This window comes from Larimichthys crocea, chromosome X (assembly GCF_000972845.2).
Source record: "Larimichthys crocea isolate SSNF chromosome X, L_crocea_2.0, whole genome shotgun sequence".
Taxonomy (NCBI): Eukaryota; Metazoa; Chordata; class Actinopteri; family Sciaenidae; genus Larimichthys; species Larimichthys crocea.
Genome location: NC_040020.1, coordinates 32,280,212 through 32,296,764, shown reverse-complemented (window position 1 = coordinate 32,296,764; position 16,553 = coordinate 32,280,212). Strand labels below are relative to the sequence as shown.

The 16,553-nt window shown below is 41.0% G+C and overlaps 1 protein-coding gene across 4 annotated transcripts; it reads left to right on the top strand.

Moving 5' to 3' along the window:
* The first annotated feature begins 99 nt into the window (after positions 1-99).
* On the top strand, positions 100-16,206 carry abcc10 (ATP-binding cassette, sub-family C (CFTR/MRP), member 10). 4 transcript variants are annotated; one of them, XM_027282947.1, is made up of 23 exons: positions 161-185; positions 408-499; positions 1,081-1,294; positions 1,924-3,295; positions 3,518-3,745; positions 4,321-4,477; positions 4,788-4,936; positions 5,236-5,315; positions 6,217-6,388; positions 7,030-7,128; positions 7,589-7,778; positions 8,032-8,109; positions 8,350-8,538; positions 8,709-8,847; positions 9,651-9,846; positions 10,381-10,724; positions 10,806-10,975; positions 11,067-11,227; positions 11,418-11,671; positions 12,203-12,348; positions 13,088-13,185; positions 14,314-14,426; positions 14,582-16,206. In XM_027282947.1, the coding sequence occupies exons 3-23, from the start codon at positions 1,119-1,121 to the stop codon at positions 14,703-14,705; spliced, it is 4,635 nt and encodes a 1,544-aa protein (XP_027138748.1). In that variant the 5' UTR covers positions 161-185; positions 408-499; positions 1,081-1,118; the 3' UTR covers positions 14,706-16,206. The 4 variants fall into 4 exon arrangements, with proteins under 4 accessions (XP_019134104.2, XP_027138748.1, XP_027138749.1 ...); XM_019278559.2 differs by lacking the exon at positions 408-499 and having other exon boundaries at positions 100-185; XM_027282948.1 differs by lacking the exon at positions 161-185 and having other exon boundaries at positions 197-430.
* The last annotated feature ends 347 nt before the right edge of the window (positions 16,207-16,553 follow it).

Genomic DNA, 16,553 nt, shown 5'->3' with positions numbered 1-16,553 from the left:
TATTACTTTCAAGTAAGTAAACTAAATTGCATTGTGTTATTGTTTTATATTTTAATTTAGATTTGCTGCTTTTGAGATTTTGTTCATAAAAATATTTCCCAATGCGACTTTTATTTTGAAAGCGCTGTGTCGTGCGTCATCAGGAATCAGTAGAGTAGTACTTCCTGCTAGCTGGATGAAAGCCGGTAATATTTGAGTTTTTCTCCTCTCACTTACACGACATTAGTGCTGTTGTTGAGGTTTATTTTGCACAGGCCAGTCAGCGTTTCTTGTGTGATATTCGTGTTGTCATGTCAGCGTCGTTTAAACAAGCCCACAGGCTGATGTGTTGTTGGCTAAGCTAGTTAGCTCGCCTCATTTGTTTACATTAGTTTGTCCAGCTGCTCACTGAACTGATCTGCTCTCAGACGCAGGTTTGAACAGGTTGGAGGTCAGTGCAAAACGCTTTTATGATGGAAAATTCCCACAAAAAAACAAGTGACTACCTGAGGTATGTCAGGTATGCTGTCCAAGTTTGTCTCCTACTTGTTAAGTGCTGATGGTCTCTTGTATTTGGAGGCCATACAAACATTTTGGACTCTCTCTGCACTTAACCTCTTACATAAATTTCATTTTCAGAATGGACTGAACAGAGCTGGGTATTTTTAAAAAAAATACCAATCCCTGTTAATCAAAACAATGTTTATTTTAATACCAATGTTGAACTCAACCCTTTTTTTGGATCGACCAAATTACAGCAAGCGTTTGATGTTATTTTAATGAGCCACACTAGAATACCTGTAAGATCAGATGCTGTCTAATGATATCATCCTACAGCACTCAACCAGTTAAATTCTGGTAAACCATGCAAGTGACTGGTGAAATCCTTCATTCACCAGCCCGAAAAATTGGAAAAACATTCTCGATGGACAAAGGACAAAGACTTTCACATGGTGCTTTAGTGTCTCACCTTTTTGTCCTATCCTGGCCACTGAGGCGGACACGCACCTCACAAAGATCTGCCTGTTTTCAGTAGTATCTCTGTTATCTCTCTCTAATGTCCATTACAGCTAGCGATTCATATTATTTTCTGCTCTTCAGATGTTTTCTAGAATGACGGCAGTCAAATAGGAGGAGGGATGAGGGACTTTGGGCCAGCAGAGCTGGTCGCAGGCCTCTGTCACACAGACGAGCAGAATCCTTTCCCTGTGTGGCAGAACGGACACATCAGCTCTTGTTTTAACCAGCTCGTCCTCGGAGTCTTGCCTCATGCAGGGTTGGCAGTATTCAGTGCCTGTTACCTCGGCATGGCAAGGTAGGTCACACACTTTCAGCAAAATGTGGAATTTACCCTGGTCAGTTTATTCATGCATAAGAAATTAGTATTTTTTTCATTAAGCATAATATTGTTCGCATTTGTACTTTAACATTAGTGAAATGTTGAAGTTTTACATCAAAAGATGCTTTCTGTCCATGTTGGGTCTGAACACCTAAATACATCATTGTTGATTATTAATTTGTGGGTTTGTAAATGTTAGAGGACAAAAAAAAAAAAATGCACATTAGCACATCAGTTTGTAAAAGGCAAAGGTGTGTGTCGCATTTTCATACACGAAAGACGTTTTTTACGTGCCAGATGTGATCAGGGACACAAAAAACATCAAACAAACATCCTGGATAGTTTATTCCCTGACTCCAGTTTATGTACCTGCACTCACTGAACATGCACTTCAACAAGGAGACAGTTTCTTTAAGGACAAGCACTAATGTGTGGTATAAAACGAGAAATAAACTCAGTCTTAGCTCAAGTTAGCCTTTATTGTCTGCTTCACTTTTCCTGTTATTGTATTGATTAACACAAAATATATAAAGTAATATATCGACCCTGGATTTTCATATCAGTGCACCTTTAGTATTTTCAGTAATATTATTTCTTTTGTGTAGATGCAGCCTCCTCCAGACGTCTCCTCCCTGTGGTTGGACGCTCAGGTTGGTGTCAGCTCTGCTTGGTACACTGCTCTTCACTGCAGATGTCATCCTGGTGTGCCTCCTCCAGCAGGCGGACATGTACCTGGATGTCCTAGCTGACAGCTGTGCCATTCTGGCATGGCTGGTCCACTTCAGTGCCATCACGGTGCTCCAGAGGACTGCTTTCAGGAGAACCAGAGGACCTCCACTGCTGCTTCTGCTGGTCCTTCTGTCTGTCCCAAACGTGGTCATCACTTTGATGACTTACTGTGACAGTCAGGACTATTTGAACTTCACAGAACCTCTTATATTCACACGTTTTGTCCTTGCCTCAGCCCGAACGCTCCCCCTTCTAGTTTATTTTCTGGCATTTGCATTTCCCTGCATCAGGGATGCTGGATATACTTTGTACATCAATGCTGTGGATGGATCCCCGCTCATTCCAGAAAGCATCCACCCGGACACAGGTGAGATGGTGGCCGAGGACGGGAGCGGCTGCTTCTCCCGGCTCTTCTACCTGTGGTTGACTCCTCTTCTCAAACGAGGGCAGCGAGGGGAGCTGGACAGACCAACTGACGTTTATCACCTCCCTCGAAAACTTCGGACCAGTGTCGTTTGTCGATATTTCCAACAGTGCTGGGAAGCCTGTCGACGAGGGGCAGCAGTCAGCAACGGACAGGATCAGTGGCCCAGGCCGGTGAGCAGAAACCTCCTGAGTGGCACTTGGAGTTCACACTACCAGGAGGAACCACTGGAGCTGCAGGGTGATGTAGGACTACTGAGAGTGTTGCACAAGGCGTTTGGGTTGCGGTACTACATGCTTGGTGTGCTGAAGGTGGTGATCAGCATGCTGAGCTTCGCAGGTCCGCTGCTCCTCAGCAGTCTGGTGAACTTTATGGAAGAAGAGGGTGCTCCAGTCAGCACAGGTGTCTGGTGCGCTGTGGGTCTCTTTGCCACCACTCTTCTCTCTTCCATCCTCCGAAACATCTTTGTCTTCGAGGTCTCTAAGGTGGCACTGTCAGCCCGCGCCGCTCTTGTGTCAGCCATCTATGGCAAAGCCCTGCAGGTCAGCGGCAGCAGCCTCGCCGGCTTTGCTCTAGGAGAGGTTGTGAACTTAATGAGCACGGACACTGACCGCGTGGTCAACTTCTTCAACAGTTTCCACGAGCTGTGGAGCATGCCCTTCCAGTTTATTATTACCCTATACTTGCTGTATCTGCAGGTGGGTGTGGCTTTTCTCGGAGGGCTGGGCGTGGCACTGCTGCTGGTGCCGTTCAACAAGTTCCTCGCTTCCCGTATCCTTAGCAACAACAAACACATGCTCAGGTACAAGGACAGTCGTGTTAAGGTGAGAACAGTTTAAAACTGTTGCTACAAAGTCTGTGGTTAAAAAAGGATAGTTGTTGTGAACACAATGGCGGTAGCAATGATAAAATTATAAGAATAATTTGTCTTAGTAGGCGGAATTACTTTATTGCTGAAATTAATGATTCCTTATTCACAGAGTATTTGTTCAAGAAGAAAGTTGAGACTGAGATTATTCTCTTTTTTTGTGACTTGTCTCTCTTAGTTGATGACCGAGATCCTCTTTGGCATTCGTGTCATCAAGTTCTACAACTGGGAGTCTCATTTTACTCAGAAGGTCGCCGACTGTCGTAAACATGAGCTGTCCCACCTCAAGGCCATCAAGTACCTGGATGCCATGTGTGTTTACACCTGGGCTGCTCTGCCTGTTGTCATCTCCATCCTTACCTTTGTCACATACGTGCTGTTGGGACATCAGCTGACTGCAGCCAAGGTGGGGAAGCTTTATTTTAATTTTTTTTGTTTTAACTATTGACTGTGTTAATGCAAACAGAGCCTATTTCGTTGTAGTTTTTAGTCTTGTTGCAAACAGAGTCTTTAAAAATATTTTTTTTGGATCTGAGAAACAGCTAAAATGGATTTTATATACAGTTTCTTTAATTTAACTTGTGCCTTGATGGTAAGCAGGAGTGAATCAGTTTTTTAAAATAAAAACTAGATTTCTTTTAGTAATAATTTGTACCATATTTATATAAACAAATGTCAGTTTATTGCTTTTTATCAGTTTAATGATTCAGTCTATTTAAAGTTTATGAAAGCTTTTTCACACACTGTGTCTTTAATGTTAAAAGTTCCTTTACATCTCATGTCATGTCATATACTTCTTTACATCATAGTTTATATTCTTGATTTTAGCAAAGGTGCATGGCTCTCCATAGTTACTAGATCTTCAGCTTGGACAATTTTCACAGCCTCTTTTTTCCCCTTCTTTTTGTTTTTGAATGCAGGTTATAGTATGCATGATTGATGATTTAGTTTACACTCAGTAATCAGTATTCTCCCCTGTAGGTGTTCACCACGCTGGCTCTGGTGGGAATGTTGATAGTCCCACTCAACGCTTTCCCCTGGGTACTCAATGGCATCCTGGAGGCCAAAGTGTCTCTGGAGCGAATCCAGCGCTTCTTCAAACTGACCAACCAGGACCTGCAGGCGTACTATGCCCTGTGTAGGTTGCTGCTTTGAAGTTTGTGTGTAGGTGTATTTGTGTGTTTGTGTTTAATCAATGACCCAAAACAGGTCATCGTATTTATTTGGTCCTGTTTAGTTGTTTCTGTCAAGGAAAGAGACTGAGACTTTTCTGAATGTTAAAAACTAAATCTGCAGGCGCAAAATTTTAAAGTTAGAAACATCTGATAACTGAATCCTGTTTATTTTTTTTTGTACAATAAATGTTAAGAACTGTTAATTTAATTAATTTAATAATTATATATCATTATATGTACTAATATGAATGAAACTTACCATATCTGTCCTAGTGACTCCTGAAGACAGTCAGACATCGATCCTGTTGAGCCATGGGAAATTTTCCTGGCAGGGGCCTGACAGTCCCAAAGAGGGGGAACCTGAAACTGGAGCTGCTAAAGAAAGTCTGCTGCTGCACAGCCTCAGTCTACACATAACCAAGGTATAAGCCATCTGTTAACACATAGATGTATGTGAATGACTTCAATGCCTTCATGTTCTATTTATAGGTCCTGCAGAATTAAAGCTGAGCTACAGTTGCTTTGAACTGACTTAATTCAGCCAGTAAACGAGTGATTAATGAATGAAAGTGTAAAAAATCAGTGTTTTGTCTTTAGCATAATTGGAAACAAATGAAATGATTGAGGTTTGAAACATCTGAAAGTTGTTTTTCATGCTGAATCTTGCTGTCAGTGTATGGCCGGTGACAGGAGTAACAGCGTTGACTTGTGTCTAATGCAGGGCTCTCTGGTTGTTGTGGTGGGGAAGGTCGGCTGTGGGAAGAGTTCCTTACTGGCTGCTCTCACTGGAGAACTCAGCAGGTAAAGCACCAACTCTGAAACCTAAAATATTATGATTGATTAATTCTATGAATTTAATTCGTATGGTTGCTTTGCGATCATATCCTACCAGAAAAGGTAAGGGAATATGAAGTTAGGGAGTATCATGTTTTCATCAAGTTTATAAATTACAAGTATATACTTTGTAATTTTTTGTACATATTCACTACATTAGATCACTGGTTTCCAATCTGGGGGTCCTAACACCCCCCCTAGGGGTCACTAAAGCTTTGAGACAGGTCACAAGGAGAGGTGTGAATAAAACTTCTTAGTTATTTTTAAACTTTTGATTATCATTTAAGAGTTAAATAAATGTGACAGGTTAAGGACACGATGAAGACCTGAACACAAGCTATATTCAGAGTTTTCACTTTCTGTTAAACAGCCTCATCCTGTATTAGAAAAGTACACAGTTAAAATAACCAAAGAGCTCATAGAACAATGAGAAGGAAACAAAGAATATGTCTATTAGGAATGGATAATTGTTTCCCAGGAAAATTCATCACTAATGAAATATGCACTGGAAAAAATCTGCTCAAAATTGTTTGACACAAATTATTATTATTGTGTTCACTGTCCTTGTTAATTGATAATTTTACAGTTGTGTGTTCTGTTATTGTTTTGCATAGAATATAGTATGAAATATTCAAATGTTGGGAACTGGTGGATTCGATGATTACTTTCATCCCAACTGTCGTGAGAACTCGACATTAAAAATGACTTTAAGAGATGAGGAAAGAATATAACTTTTAGGTCTCAGAACAATGTTTTGATTCATGTGAAATGATCACAAAAGTTACAACACACTTTGATGTTGTGCTCAGAAGAGATTAAATAATGGGGTACGAACTGAGGTTCACCAGTCTTCCTCCTGTCTCTGCAGGCTGAGTGGAGTTGTGTATGTCGCAGACAGAGAGGCCGGCTTTGGTCTGGCATCTCAGGAGCCGTGGATCCAGCACGCATCAGTACGGGACAACATCCTGTTTGGCAAAGACTACGATCCTGCCTTCTACCGGGCTGTGATTGAAGCCTGTGCTCTCTCAGATGACCTCAATGTACGATTACTACACCCTTCATGTCTTTTGCAGTCTGAGAATTTCATACATACAGTATCTCTACATATTACTGCCACTTATTGATTCTTTTGGTTGTGCACAAGGAGACACATTTACCTTTTGCCTATGAGTGGTCATGAGTGAGACAACTTCTGGACAGGGATCCAGTTAAGGAGCAAGTACTCAGATCTTTGAGGAGAAACTTTTTTGTGTCTAAATTACTGCTATTATTTTATTAGTACTGGATCAACAAAAAAAAGATTTATTGATTTATTTTTTTAAATCTCCATTACTTACTTGGACACAAAAACCTGGAAATTAAGGTTTAGGTTGAAATAAACCAAAGTTACCCTTCAAGTGTCTGACAACATTATGGAAAGGAACCAACACAGATAGACCTTTTTGTTTAATCAGAAACTTGAGTAAATGTACTTGTCACCCTAAGGCTTTTTCTGTCCACTCCTTTTAATCAACATATGAATCTATAATATCAATACGCAGCAACCGCTTCCTCTTGAGCTAATCTCAAGCCAAAGCAAACTGACAAATTTCAGCTTTACAGCAGTTAGAGAGTAGTGTGCTCAACAGTTTGTGTGATTATTTAACAATTATAGTAAACTTGTCCTAAAATGTGTCTTCAGGTTTTGCCAAATGGTGACAAGACAGAAGTCGGAGAGAACGGAGTGACTCTGAGCGGAGGGCAGAAGGCCCGAGTGGCTCTCGCCAGAGCTGTTTACATGGTCAGTCCGCTGCACAAACCTGCCAGTGACGTGGAAGAGGGTTTACCAAACAAATAAGTGCTAGTCTGCAGGAAAAACACAGAAAAAGGAAAAAAGCAAAAGATATTAATATGGACTTATTTTTGTTGCATGGTGTGCATTGGTTTTATTAATGCTAAAAAACAGCTGTAGTTTAGATACACATGTACTGACACATCATGTAAATGTTTAGATAGATTTAATTCTTATTTTTATGAAGAAATTAAGTTAAGTTGGTGGTTGACGAAGTCTGCCTGAAACAGTCCCCTACATCAGATGTACTGTCTGCATGTAGGACCATAAAACCATTAGCCAACTGTCTAAAAACATGCCTTTATAGTTTAGTAAATCTAAAATAACATTATGTTTATGTGTAATCAGCAGGTGTATCACGCCAATTTATCCTCTCATTTAATTTTTCTGCTTAAACTCACCACCTCAGGACAAAGACATCTACCTCCTTGATGATCCTTTGGCAGCAGTTGATACCGACGTGGCCGAACACCTCATGAAGAAATGTATCATGGAGCTCCTCAGGGGAAAGACCAGAATCCTCTGCACGCACCGGGTTGAATTTGTGGACAAAGCTGACATGGTGGTTCTCATGGACAATGGAACGATCATCAGAACAGGTAAAAACAAATAATCTGACTCAGACAGGCGGAAATGTCTCACGTGGTCATTGTCATTCTCTCTCATATTGGCAGAGAGAGAGAATTCACATTATTAGTGTGATCATAACATTATAGTATTTATGTTATTCACTGTTGGGAAAAGAGTGAAAAGTTAAATACATTTTTGTCAAGTTAAGTTGCTAAGTAATTTGCAAGTTTTATAGCAAGTTGCTATAATTCATCATATCACTTTCCCTTTGCTGTCAAACAGGCACACCAGCAGAAATCCTTCCTTTGGTCGAGGCGGTGCCGAAGAAACGGAAGAATGACCACAACATGAAGGAGAAAGGTATGTTCACCTCGAGGTGTTACACCTTGACTATAAGCAGAGATTTAACAATGCAGCTTTTGTATTATATTATATCATTACTTTGGTTCAGCCGAAACATCTCAACAACTCAAAATGTTGATCAGATGTTGATGGTGCCCACAATAATTTGGTGCATGGCTGATAATCCGAGTGAAAGCCAGCTATTGATCATTTATCCAGTCTGGATTTGCTGAAGAATCTGACATTTATTTTAACCAGATGGTGTGGAGCAGGAGGAAGAGGAGACGGGTTCGCCCCCTGATCTATGTGTGGATGATCACCCTGACCTGTCAGGGGCAGAGCAGAAGCAGGTGGGCGGGCTGGCATGGAGGGTTTACCAGACCTACTGGGTTGCTGTGGGTGGAGTGCTGGCTACTTCCATCCTGATGGCGCTGCTCCTCATGCAAGGTGTGGATCGACTATACTCGAGTGTAACGATCATTGCAGCCGTGGGGGCATTAGGCTTTTATCACACTTTTATTCACTGTATTTCACCTGAAAAAAAAAATGCTTTTCCTGTTTTAAATCCACATTGTGCTTCAACAACCAACTGCTGTCATGTTATTTTTTTGATTCAGTCTCGAAGAATGTTTCTGACTGGTGGCTCTCGCACTGGATCTCAGAGCTGAAGAACAATGGTTCCACTAGAACAAATGGTTCATCCTCAGGTGCCTTTAGCTCACCTCACCTGCTGCTATTCTCACCTGGAGGGTTAATGTAAGTCATCCAGTCAATGTAATTTTTAATTGAATCAAAGTACCAAACAAAATGACCACCAAATTACACAGCACAAATTCAAACAGATTTCTGTCAAAACATATCTGATTAATCTTATGATTATATAATAGTTATTTATGAAATGTACTTTTATGGTTAAATTTACAGTGTAACACACCTGAGGCCAGAATCCGCCCGTCAAAGGTTTTAATCTGGTCAACTGGCTGAGTTTGCCTGAAAATATGTGAAAATTGCAAAGAAGTCAAGTCAGTGCACTGCTACTTCTTGTTCACAAGTTCAAAGTAATACTCTATTGTTGTTTACTTCCAAAATACATGTGACTAAATGTTGTGCCTTTGTATCCATGGTGATCTGTAAATCTAATGCATGTGAGACATATTATGAAAATTGGAATTGATAATTGTTACTTGTATACATTTTTTTTAAATGTTCTCCTTCTGCACTAAAAGAAAGTAAACAGTTTGGAGGTGTTATTTACAGGTTATGATGCACTGGATTTACTGGTCTGGCCAATTTGAGATCAGACCTGTATATGGCCAATTAATTAAACTGTGTTGTAACATGTCAGCAGGGTGTGGTTTCCAAACATAGCTCATATTAGGCAGATAAGAATGATACTGGTACACAGTCTTTGAAACATCATCGTCCTTTATCAGTTCAAAAAGTTTAGTATAAAAATCCTTGTAACTTAACTCAGAAAAGGCAACAGTAGAAGCATGAAAATGAATATCTTTGTATTTTAAAGTTGTTTTGGTAATGAACACTCACATCTACCCATCCAGGTCTCCTCTGTCCTCCTCTGTGCAAACGTTTCCTTCAAACAACGTGAGCTCCGATGTCAAATTTTACCTGACAGTGTACAGCTCCATTGCTGTGGCCAACACTGTCTTCACTGCCCTCCGAGCCTTTCTCTTTGCCTATGGAGCCATCTGCGCCGCCACAGCCATCCACAACAGACTTCTGGACCGGGTCCTTAAGGTGCGTCATCTGAGCTTTGAGCCCCGAAGCAACTGTCAGGCTCTTCAGGCCGACAGTCAGAGCTGAGCTGAGCAGATTGAGTGTTATTTTTGGCAGCATTAGATGAAGGTTAGAGAACCAGGCTGCTGACTGAAATGTTGCCAGCATGAAACTCCAGACTAGCTAAGAGGATGTTTATGAAACATAGTCTTTCTTCAGCCTCAGACACCTTGCTTGTTGTGGTTTGCTGAACACATAGTGGAGCTTTTTAGCTGAAAACAGCTGCCTACTGTGCCACTGAATATTCAGTGTGCTGATACTAAATCAGAACAGTAAAGTTGGGGTCCGTAAAAACAAAACAATGAGCTGAAAGATGCTAAAAAGCTCCATAGAGCATAGTCAGGACCTATAGAGTCTGGTGTGGATTCATCACTAAGAGCTACATCTTTTACATGCATATGTTGTATAAAATAAAGAGCAACTTTAAAAAGACATTTCTCTCATCTTTACCTACCTGGGTTAACTAACCAAACTTCCTGTTTACATCCTTCTCAGGCCACGGTAACCTTCTTCGACACCACCCCGATGGGTCGTGTTCTCAACCGTTTCTCTTCAGACCTGTACAGCGTGGACGACAGCCTGCCGTTCATCCTGAACATCCTGCTGGCGACGATGTTCAGCCTGCTAGGCATGCTGGTAATTATAGGTTATGGCCTCCCCTGGGTCCTAGTACCCCTGCTGCCCCTTGCTCTGTTCTACCACCACACACAGCGCTTCTACCGACACACGTCTCGGGAGCTGAAGCGCCTGTGCAGCCTCACTCTGTCGCCCATCTACTCGCACTTCTCTGAGACACTGACTGGGCTGGAAACCATCCGGACCAGTCGCAGCTGTGCCAGGTGAGAGATGTTCTGACATTTTACAGTTGAAAAATAAACTTCAGTGCACAGTATCTAAAGGACTCACATTTGTTGTTGCAGATTTCAGGAGGAGAGCGCCAGGCGCCTGGAACAGAACCAACGCTGCCTGTTCCTCAGCAACGCTGCCATGCAGTGGCTGGACATCCGCCTGCAGCTGATTGGTGTCGCTGTAGTAACCGGCCTCGGTGTGATTGCTGTCATCCAGCACCAGTATAATTCTGTTGATCCAGGTGAGTCCACATCTGAGTTTAGTGGCTGCACACTAATATATGAGATGGTCAGATCCATAATGTGTGTTACTGGCTGTGTCCTCCCTGTCAGGTCTGGTAGGTCTGTCCCTGTCCTACGCCCTGTCCATCACATCGCTGCTGTCTGGACTCATATTCAGCTTTACCCAGACTGAGATGCAGCTGGTGAGTGTGGAGAGAACTGAGGAGTACTCCACCGGCCTCCCCACTGAGCCTCAGCACCAGAACGCACAGGTCTGACCAACTGCTACACTGCCCACCAGATACTGATAGTTGTATAACACCCATGAAAGTTATGGAGAACATGAATTGTCTGACTAGTCTAGCCTCCAGGATCCAGATTTTATGGCTTTAAATTAAATAAAAAAGCAAGTAATGCAAAGTACAGATTTATATTTTGTCTCTGTTGGTGCTTCAACCTCAGCTGTCCCCAGCGTGGCCCGAGCAGGGATGGTTGGAGTTCCGTGCTGTGGTTTTGGCCTACAGGGAAGGTCTTCCCAATGCTCTGGACGGGGTGAGCCTAGTAATGCGACCTGGGGAGAAGGTGGGCATCGTGGGACGTACGGGCTCCGGCAAGTCCACCCTGTTCCTGGCACTGTTCCGTATGGTGGAGCTGAACCAGGGTCAGATTCTCCTGGATGGGTTGGATATCAGCACTGTGGGCCTGGCTCAGCTCAGGTAGGATAAAATAACAAGTAGTTAAAGATCTGCATGTGTTACATATGCTGATTGTAATATTGTTTTGTTATCTTGTCATCAACCTACTGGCAGGAGGAGGTACAGTTTTATTATATTTATATTTTCTCCAATTCCCCTTTGAGTTTTTTAACAGTATAGTCATTCAGTAAGAGGGAATACTTCCACCAAGGCTGCACAATACTCTGTGAATGTCGAGGGTTTTAATCTGTATTCGGATCCAGATCTACATCAGAATACAGTTGTCAAAGTTAAAATGATATCTGACATCTTCAAAATTAGGCAACTCACGCCAAACAATCTAGATGGATACATAGCACTACAGGTAAAAGGTGTGATCTCTCCCTTAAATCTCGAAGATGCACTTTCTTTGTGTTGTTTTTCCAATGAGAACTCATGAGAAAAAAAATCATATATCAGTCTGATTGTTTCAGTACAGTATAATAAAAGCAGCCAGTGACAAGTCAGTGTCAGTTGACACTTTTGAGTTTGTTTTTGTGGCACATTCTGCAGGTCCAGGTTGGCCATTATTCCCCAGGACCCCTTCCTGTTCAGTGGGACCATCAAGGAGAATTTGGACCCATGTGGGCGACACTCAGACCAGCAGTTGCTGGACGTCCTGGACCAGTGCCACCTCAGCTCTGTGGTCAACAGAATGGGTGAGAGACTGAGCCAGAACAGATCAAATGACACACTGATGAAGTCAGTGATCAAGTGCTTGAACTAATGTTACGCTGTCCTGATATTAATAGATTGTTTTTATATATTATTGTTGATTCTGTGTGTCTCTTTAGTTTATCGAGTGCATGCCTTGTTTGTATTTGCTTATTTTCACAAATTTTATTGTTGATTGTTCTTTCAACTGTTGCCTTCCTGGGGAGAAATGATTCATATGTTAATACTGTCCCTGTCAAATAAAGATAATGAGATGGGATGACAGAGTGAATTAAGGATGGGCAGAGCAATGCTGATCAAGCCAGGGTGTGTGTGTGTTTTGAGTCCTTTTGTATTCACTCCACCCTTCATCATTCCTGTCTGCTCACATGATCAGTGACTCTTACAGAGTGTTTCTCTTGGTTCAAAAGGTTTTATTCACTACTGAGTAAGTGTTTGATTCAGAACATCAGTGTTAATTGTCTGTACATAAAATCAAGTTATAGGATCTACTTATGGTATTTCCCTCCTTCTTCTTTTCATCTTCCTCCTCTCTCATGTGCTTTGATTAATCTTGGAAAGTTTTTTAGTTTTGAATGCAGGAAGAACTTTACTCTCTGCAAGATTTCGATTTTTCGTTTAGCATACAGCATCCTGTTTAATATATTAGGTTCCACTACAGACAGTAGTGTATCAGCATAAATTGGACCTCTCAAATGCCTTATTTTGTCTGTGTGTGTCCAGGTGGTCTGGATGCTGAGGTTGGAGAGAAAGGAAAATCCTTCTCTGTGGGACAGAGGCAGCTGCTGTGTCTGGCCAGAGCTCTGCTGACCCAGGCCAAGGTGAGACCTCAGCTGTGTTATTCTTCCTGTAACCAACACAGATCAGCTGCTTACATCCAGCTCAGCTGCGTCCAGTTCACCAGTTCAAACAGATCAAGGGATGCGCTAAAGAAAAGAAACACAAAAGCAAAAGCAAACACTCCTTGGGCAGCTACTTTGTCCAAAATACAAGAGAAGAGCAAACAGTGTATCTGTTTACAGTGCTCATGTAACTCATGTAAAGTCAACCAGTACCTGGCTGTAGTCCATCCTGTCATGAGGAACCATGATCTGATTTCATGCAACAAGAGAGCAGTTTTCCACATGACAGCAGGGCACAATGGACCTAGTTCGCTGTCTGACGAGCACAGAGGATGCAGTGTTTTTCTATTATTATTCTTTCAGGCATAAGGCAGACATCTTGACTGTGAAGGTGGAGGTTATTTCAGTAATTCTAAAAACACCAACATCCTGTTAGTTATTCTTCTGTCTGTGGGCAAACCAATGGTCCTCTTGTGTGAGTTTGATACCTTTCATGTTATATTACAAAAAGTCAACATTCTCTGGCTGATGGAGACGACTTGATCAGCTATAAAAGATTAAGAATCCTCTCCTTGTGCAGAGCGTGACACAGGGTGTAAAGGTTTAAGCTAAAATCAAGATACAAAGCAGCTTTTTTCTTTCAATGTAGCGAGCGATATTAAGCAGAGCAGCTTTGAGCAGAGAAAACAAAATGCTTCATTCAGCTGTACAGCCACACCTTTTCCTGGCCTTCTGCACATTATGAGAACCCGATACTATTTACCGGTTTGAAAAGAATTAGACTGTGACACACACTGCACACTGAGGAATGCATTCAACCTTTACTGTGATTGACAGTGTGCCCTGCGATTAAATACAAAACACAAAAGCAGTAACCACCTTTAATGAGATGCAGGTATTATTAAGCATCTTATATCAATGACTTTTGTTGACTGTAGTGTTAAATTTACTTTGTGCCAGACACGCAATGTTTTCCCTTGAATAAGCGTTTCATGTGCCTCCCTCTTTCCATCATTCTCAGTAATTTCTGCACTGCTGTTGCTAATAAATACACTGAGCTGCAAATCATAACATTGGAATATAAGACACTGTTTTCCCATCATGCAGCTCCTGTGTGTTGATGAAGCCACAGCCAGTGTGGATCAGAAGACGGACAAGTTGCTGCAACAGACCATCAGAGAGAAGTTTCAGGACAAGACTGTCCTCACTATTGCACACAGGTAAAAGGTTTCCTGATTGAAAAAATAATTTCCAATCGTGTCAAGATGTAATATTACAATCAATCATAGACTGATACACGCGTATTCACATAATTACGTTCTCATTTCTTCTATTTCGGGAATAAAATCTGTGTTGTCTGTGTTCGTGTCACCAGGATCAACACCATTATGGACTGTGATCGGGTTCTAGTGATGCATGCTGGGAAAGTTATGGAGTTTGACACCCCGGCTGCTCTCTGCCAAACTGACCACTCCATTTTCCAGAGGCTGGTTGGCTGAAAATGAGACTGACATGATGAGAAAATACACTGGAAGGAAATCAAAAGATTTATTTTTATATTTTATCCTGTGAAGGATTTCTGAGTACTCGCTGCCTTTTTCGGTACCGTCCTGTTTCACGCACGTTTACAGCACACATACTCTCTACTTCTACTTCTACTGTTGGAGCAGAGAGGCCGTGAATGCCTTGCTTTCAGGGTACTGTTCCTAATTTGAACCAGCAGTTTGGACTGGGAATGATAATATGAACATGTTGACACTATTCATTTAATTTTTCCTGAATGCTGAGTAAAAACTTCACTTCCGTTAAATGACTTTTTTTTGCCTGTTTGATCTCATTTTTTAACAATGAAGCAATTAAAGCAATACATTTGTATTGCACATCGGTAAATTAAGAATTTCTGCTGCTATAATTTGTTTTCATTTATTGGGGAACTGGCAGCAGGGCCAACATATTACTCTATGCTCAACCAGCCCATGTTGGCTGGTTTGTGTGGAGCCAGTATGTTTTGTTTTTTTCTCTTTCTACTTTCTTTCTACTCTTTTGCATGTGAAAAGAAAGAAATATAAAATGCTACCAAACATCTGGGACATCTAATTTAGATTTCAGATGTCAAATACTCGCTGCTAAATCTCAGACTGTGGAAATAAATTTAGTTGAGGATACAGTTATCTAAGATTTTGTTGTACAAAAACTATATGTTACAATATCATGTTACTGCAATGAATTTATGAAGAAAAAATCTGAATGTACGAATGAGATGTCAGGTATTACTGCAGGTTTAGTATTTGTTAGGGATGTAGCAATATCAATCATACATACCTGTCTAACTCTGATTTGGGTGATATACAGTATGTCAGTAATCTGTAATCTTTAACTGGCTCCTTTTTAAAGTTGGAGTTAATGATGAGTCACTTTGTAAGGATCAGATTCCATTCTTATTATTATTAATTATTATTATTATTATTATTATTATTATTTTGAGATTTGTATATGTGTTTTGTAAAATGAGGTTTAAATTTAAAACTGTCTAAACTGTTAATTTACTAGCAGGTGAGAGAGATTTTTCCTCTGTCCTTCCTCTGCTGGCTCTTCTGGGAACAACATGAAGTTAGGGTACATTTTTTGTTTTGTTTTAGTTTTTTCAAACCGCATATACTGGTTGGTTTTTAAGCCTTTTATTTAGATAGTGACAGCCAGAGATAGACAGGAAACCGGGTTGAAACTGAACAATGCATGTATTACCAGCTGAACTGATTTGTTACCTGTTAGTAACTAAAGATTATCAGGGTAAGTTACCTGACCTGAGGCAAGCCACTAAATAGTGAGCTGTTATAACTGAAGGCAATATTATAAGGATATCATAGTCAGATTTCAGTGTTACTCAGAGATCAGCTTCATCTTGACTAAATCTATCTTGGAAACTGAATTGGTTTTACACAGAGTTCACATCTTGGAGATCAGGCTGTCTTTCATATTAAAGTCATTCTGTCAAGTCTCTTTCTAAGGTCGTATTTAACAACCTGGGAGCACAAACACCAACTGTTGTTTGTTTCCCATTTGGTATAACCCAAACTATTAATTTTTGCCAACCTGAGAACGAAACATGACAATCAACTATATTTCTCCAAAATGGCTGGTTCGACCTTCTAATATGACATGCAGCATGTTTTGGTGTTCCTCAGGGAAGCTGTTTTGGTCCCCTGTAGTTTTTGTTGTACATATACCTTTTTTCAGTTATAATGTTCTTGTAACTAATGATGAAGAATTTGACATTTCTGTTGAGATAAATGATGCAACACACTGTTTGTCTGAAGACAGTCAATAAACAGGTCAGTTATGACTTT

Bases quoted from the DNA above. Each gene is read 5' to 3' on its own strand.
- abcc10 (XM_019278559.2), top strand. From the start codon at position 1,119: ATGAGGGACTTTGGGCCAGCAGAGCTGGTCGCAGGCCTCTGTCACACA. The intron at 3,296-3,517 runs GTGAGAACAGTT...TGTCTCTCTTAG, and splicing joins ACAAGGACAGTCGTGTTAAG to TTGATGACCGAGATCCTCTT. The intron at 11,672-12,202 runs GTAGGATAAAAT...CACATTCTGCAG, and splicing joins GTGGGCCTGGCTCAGCTCAG to GTCCAGGTTGGCCATTATTC.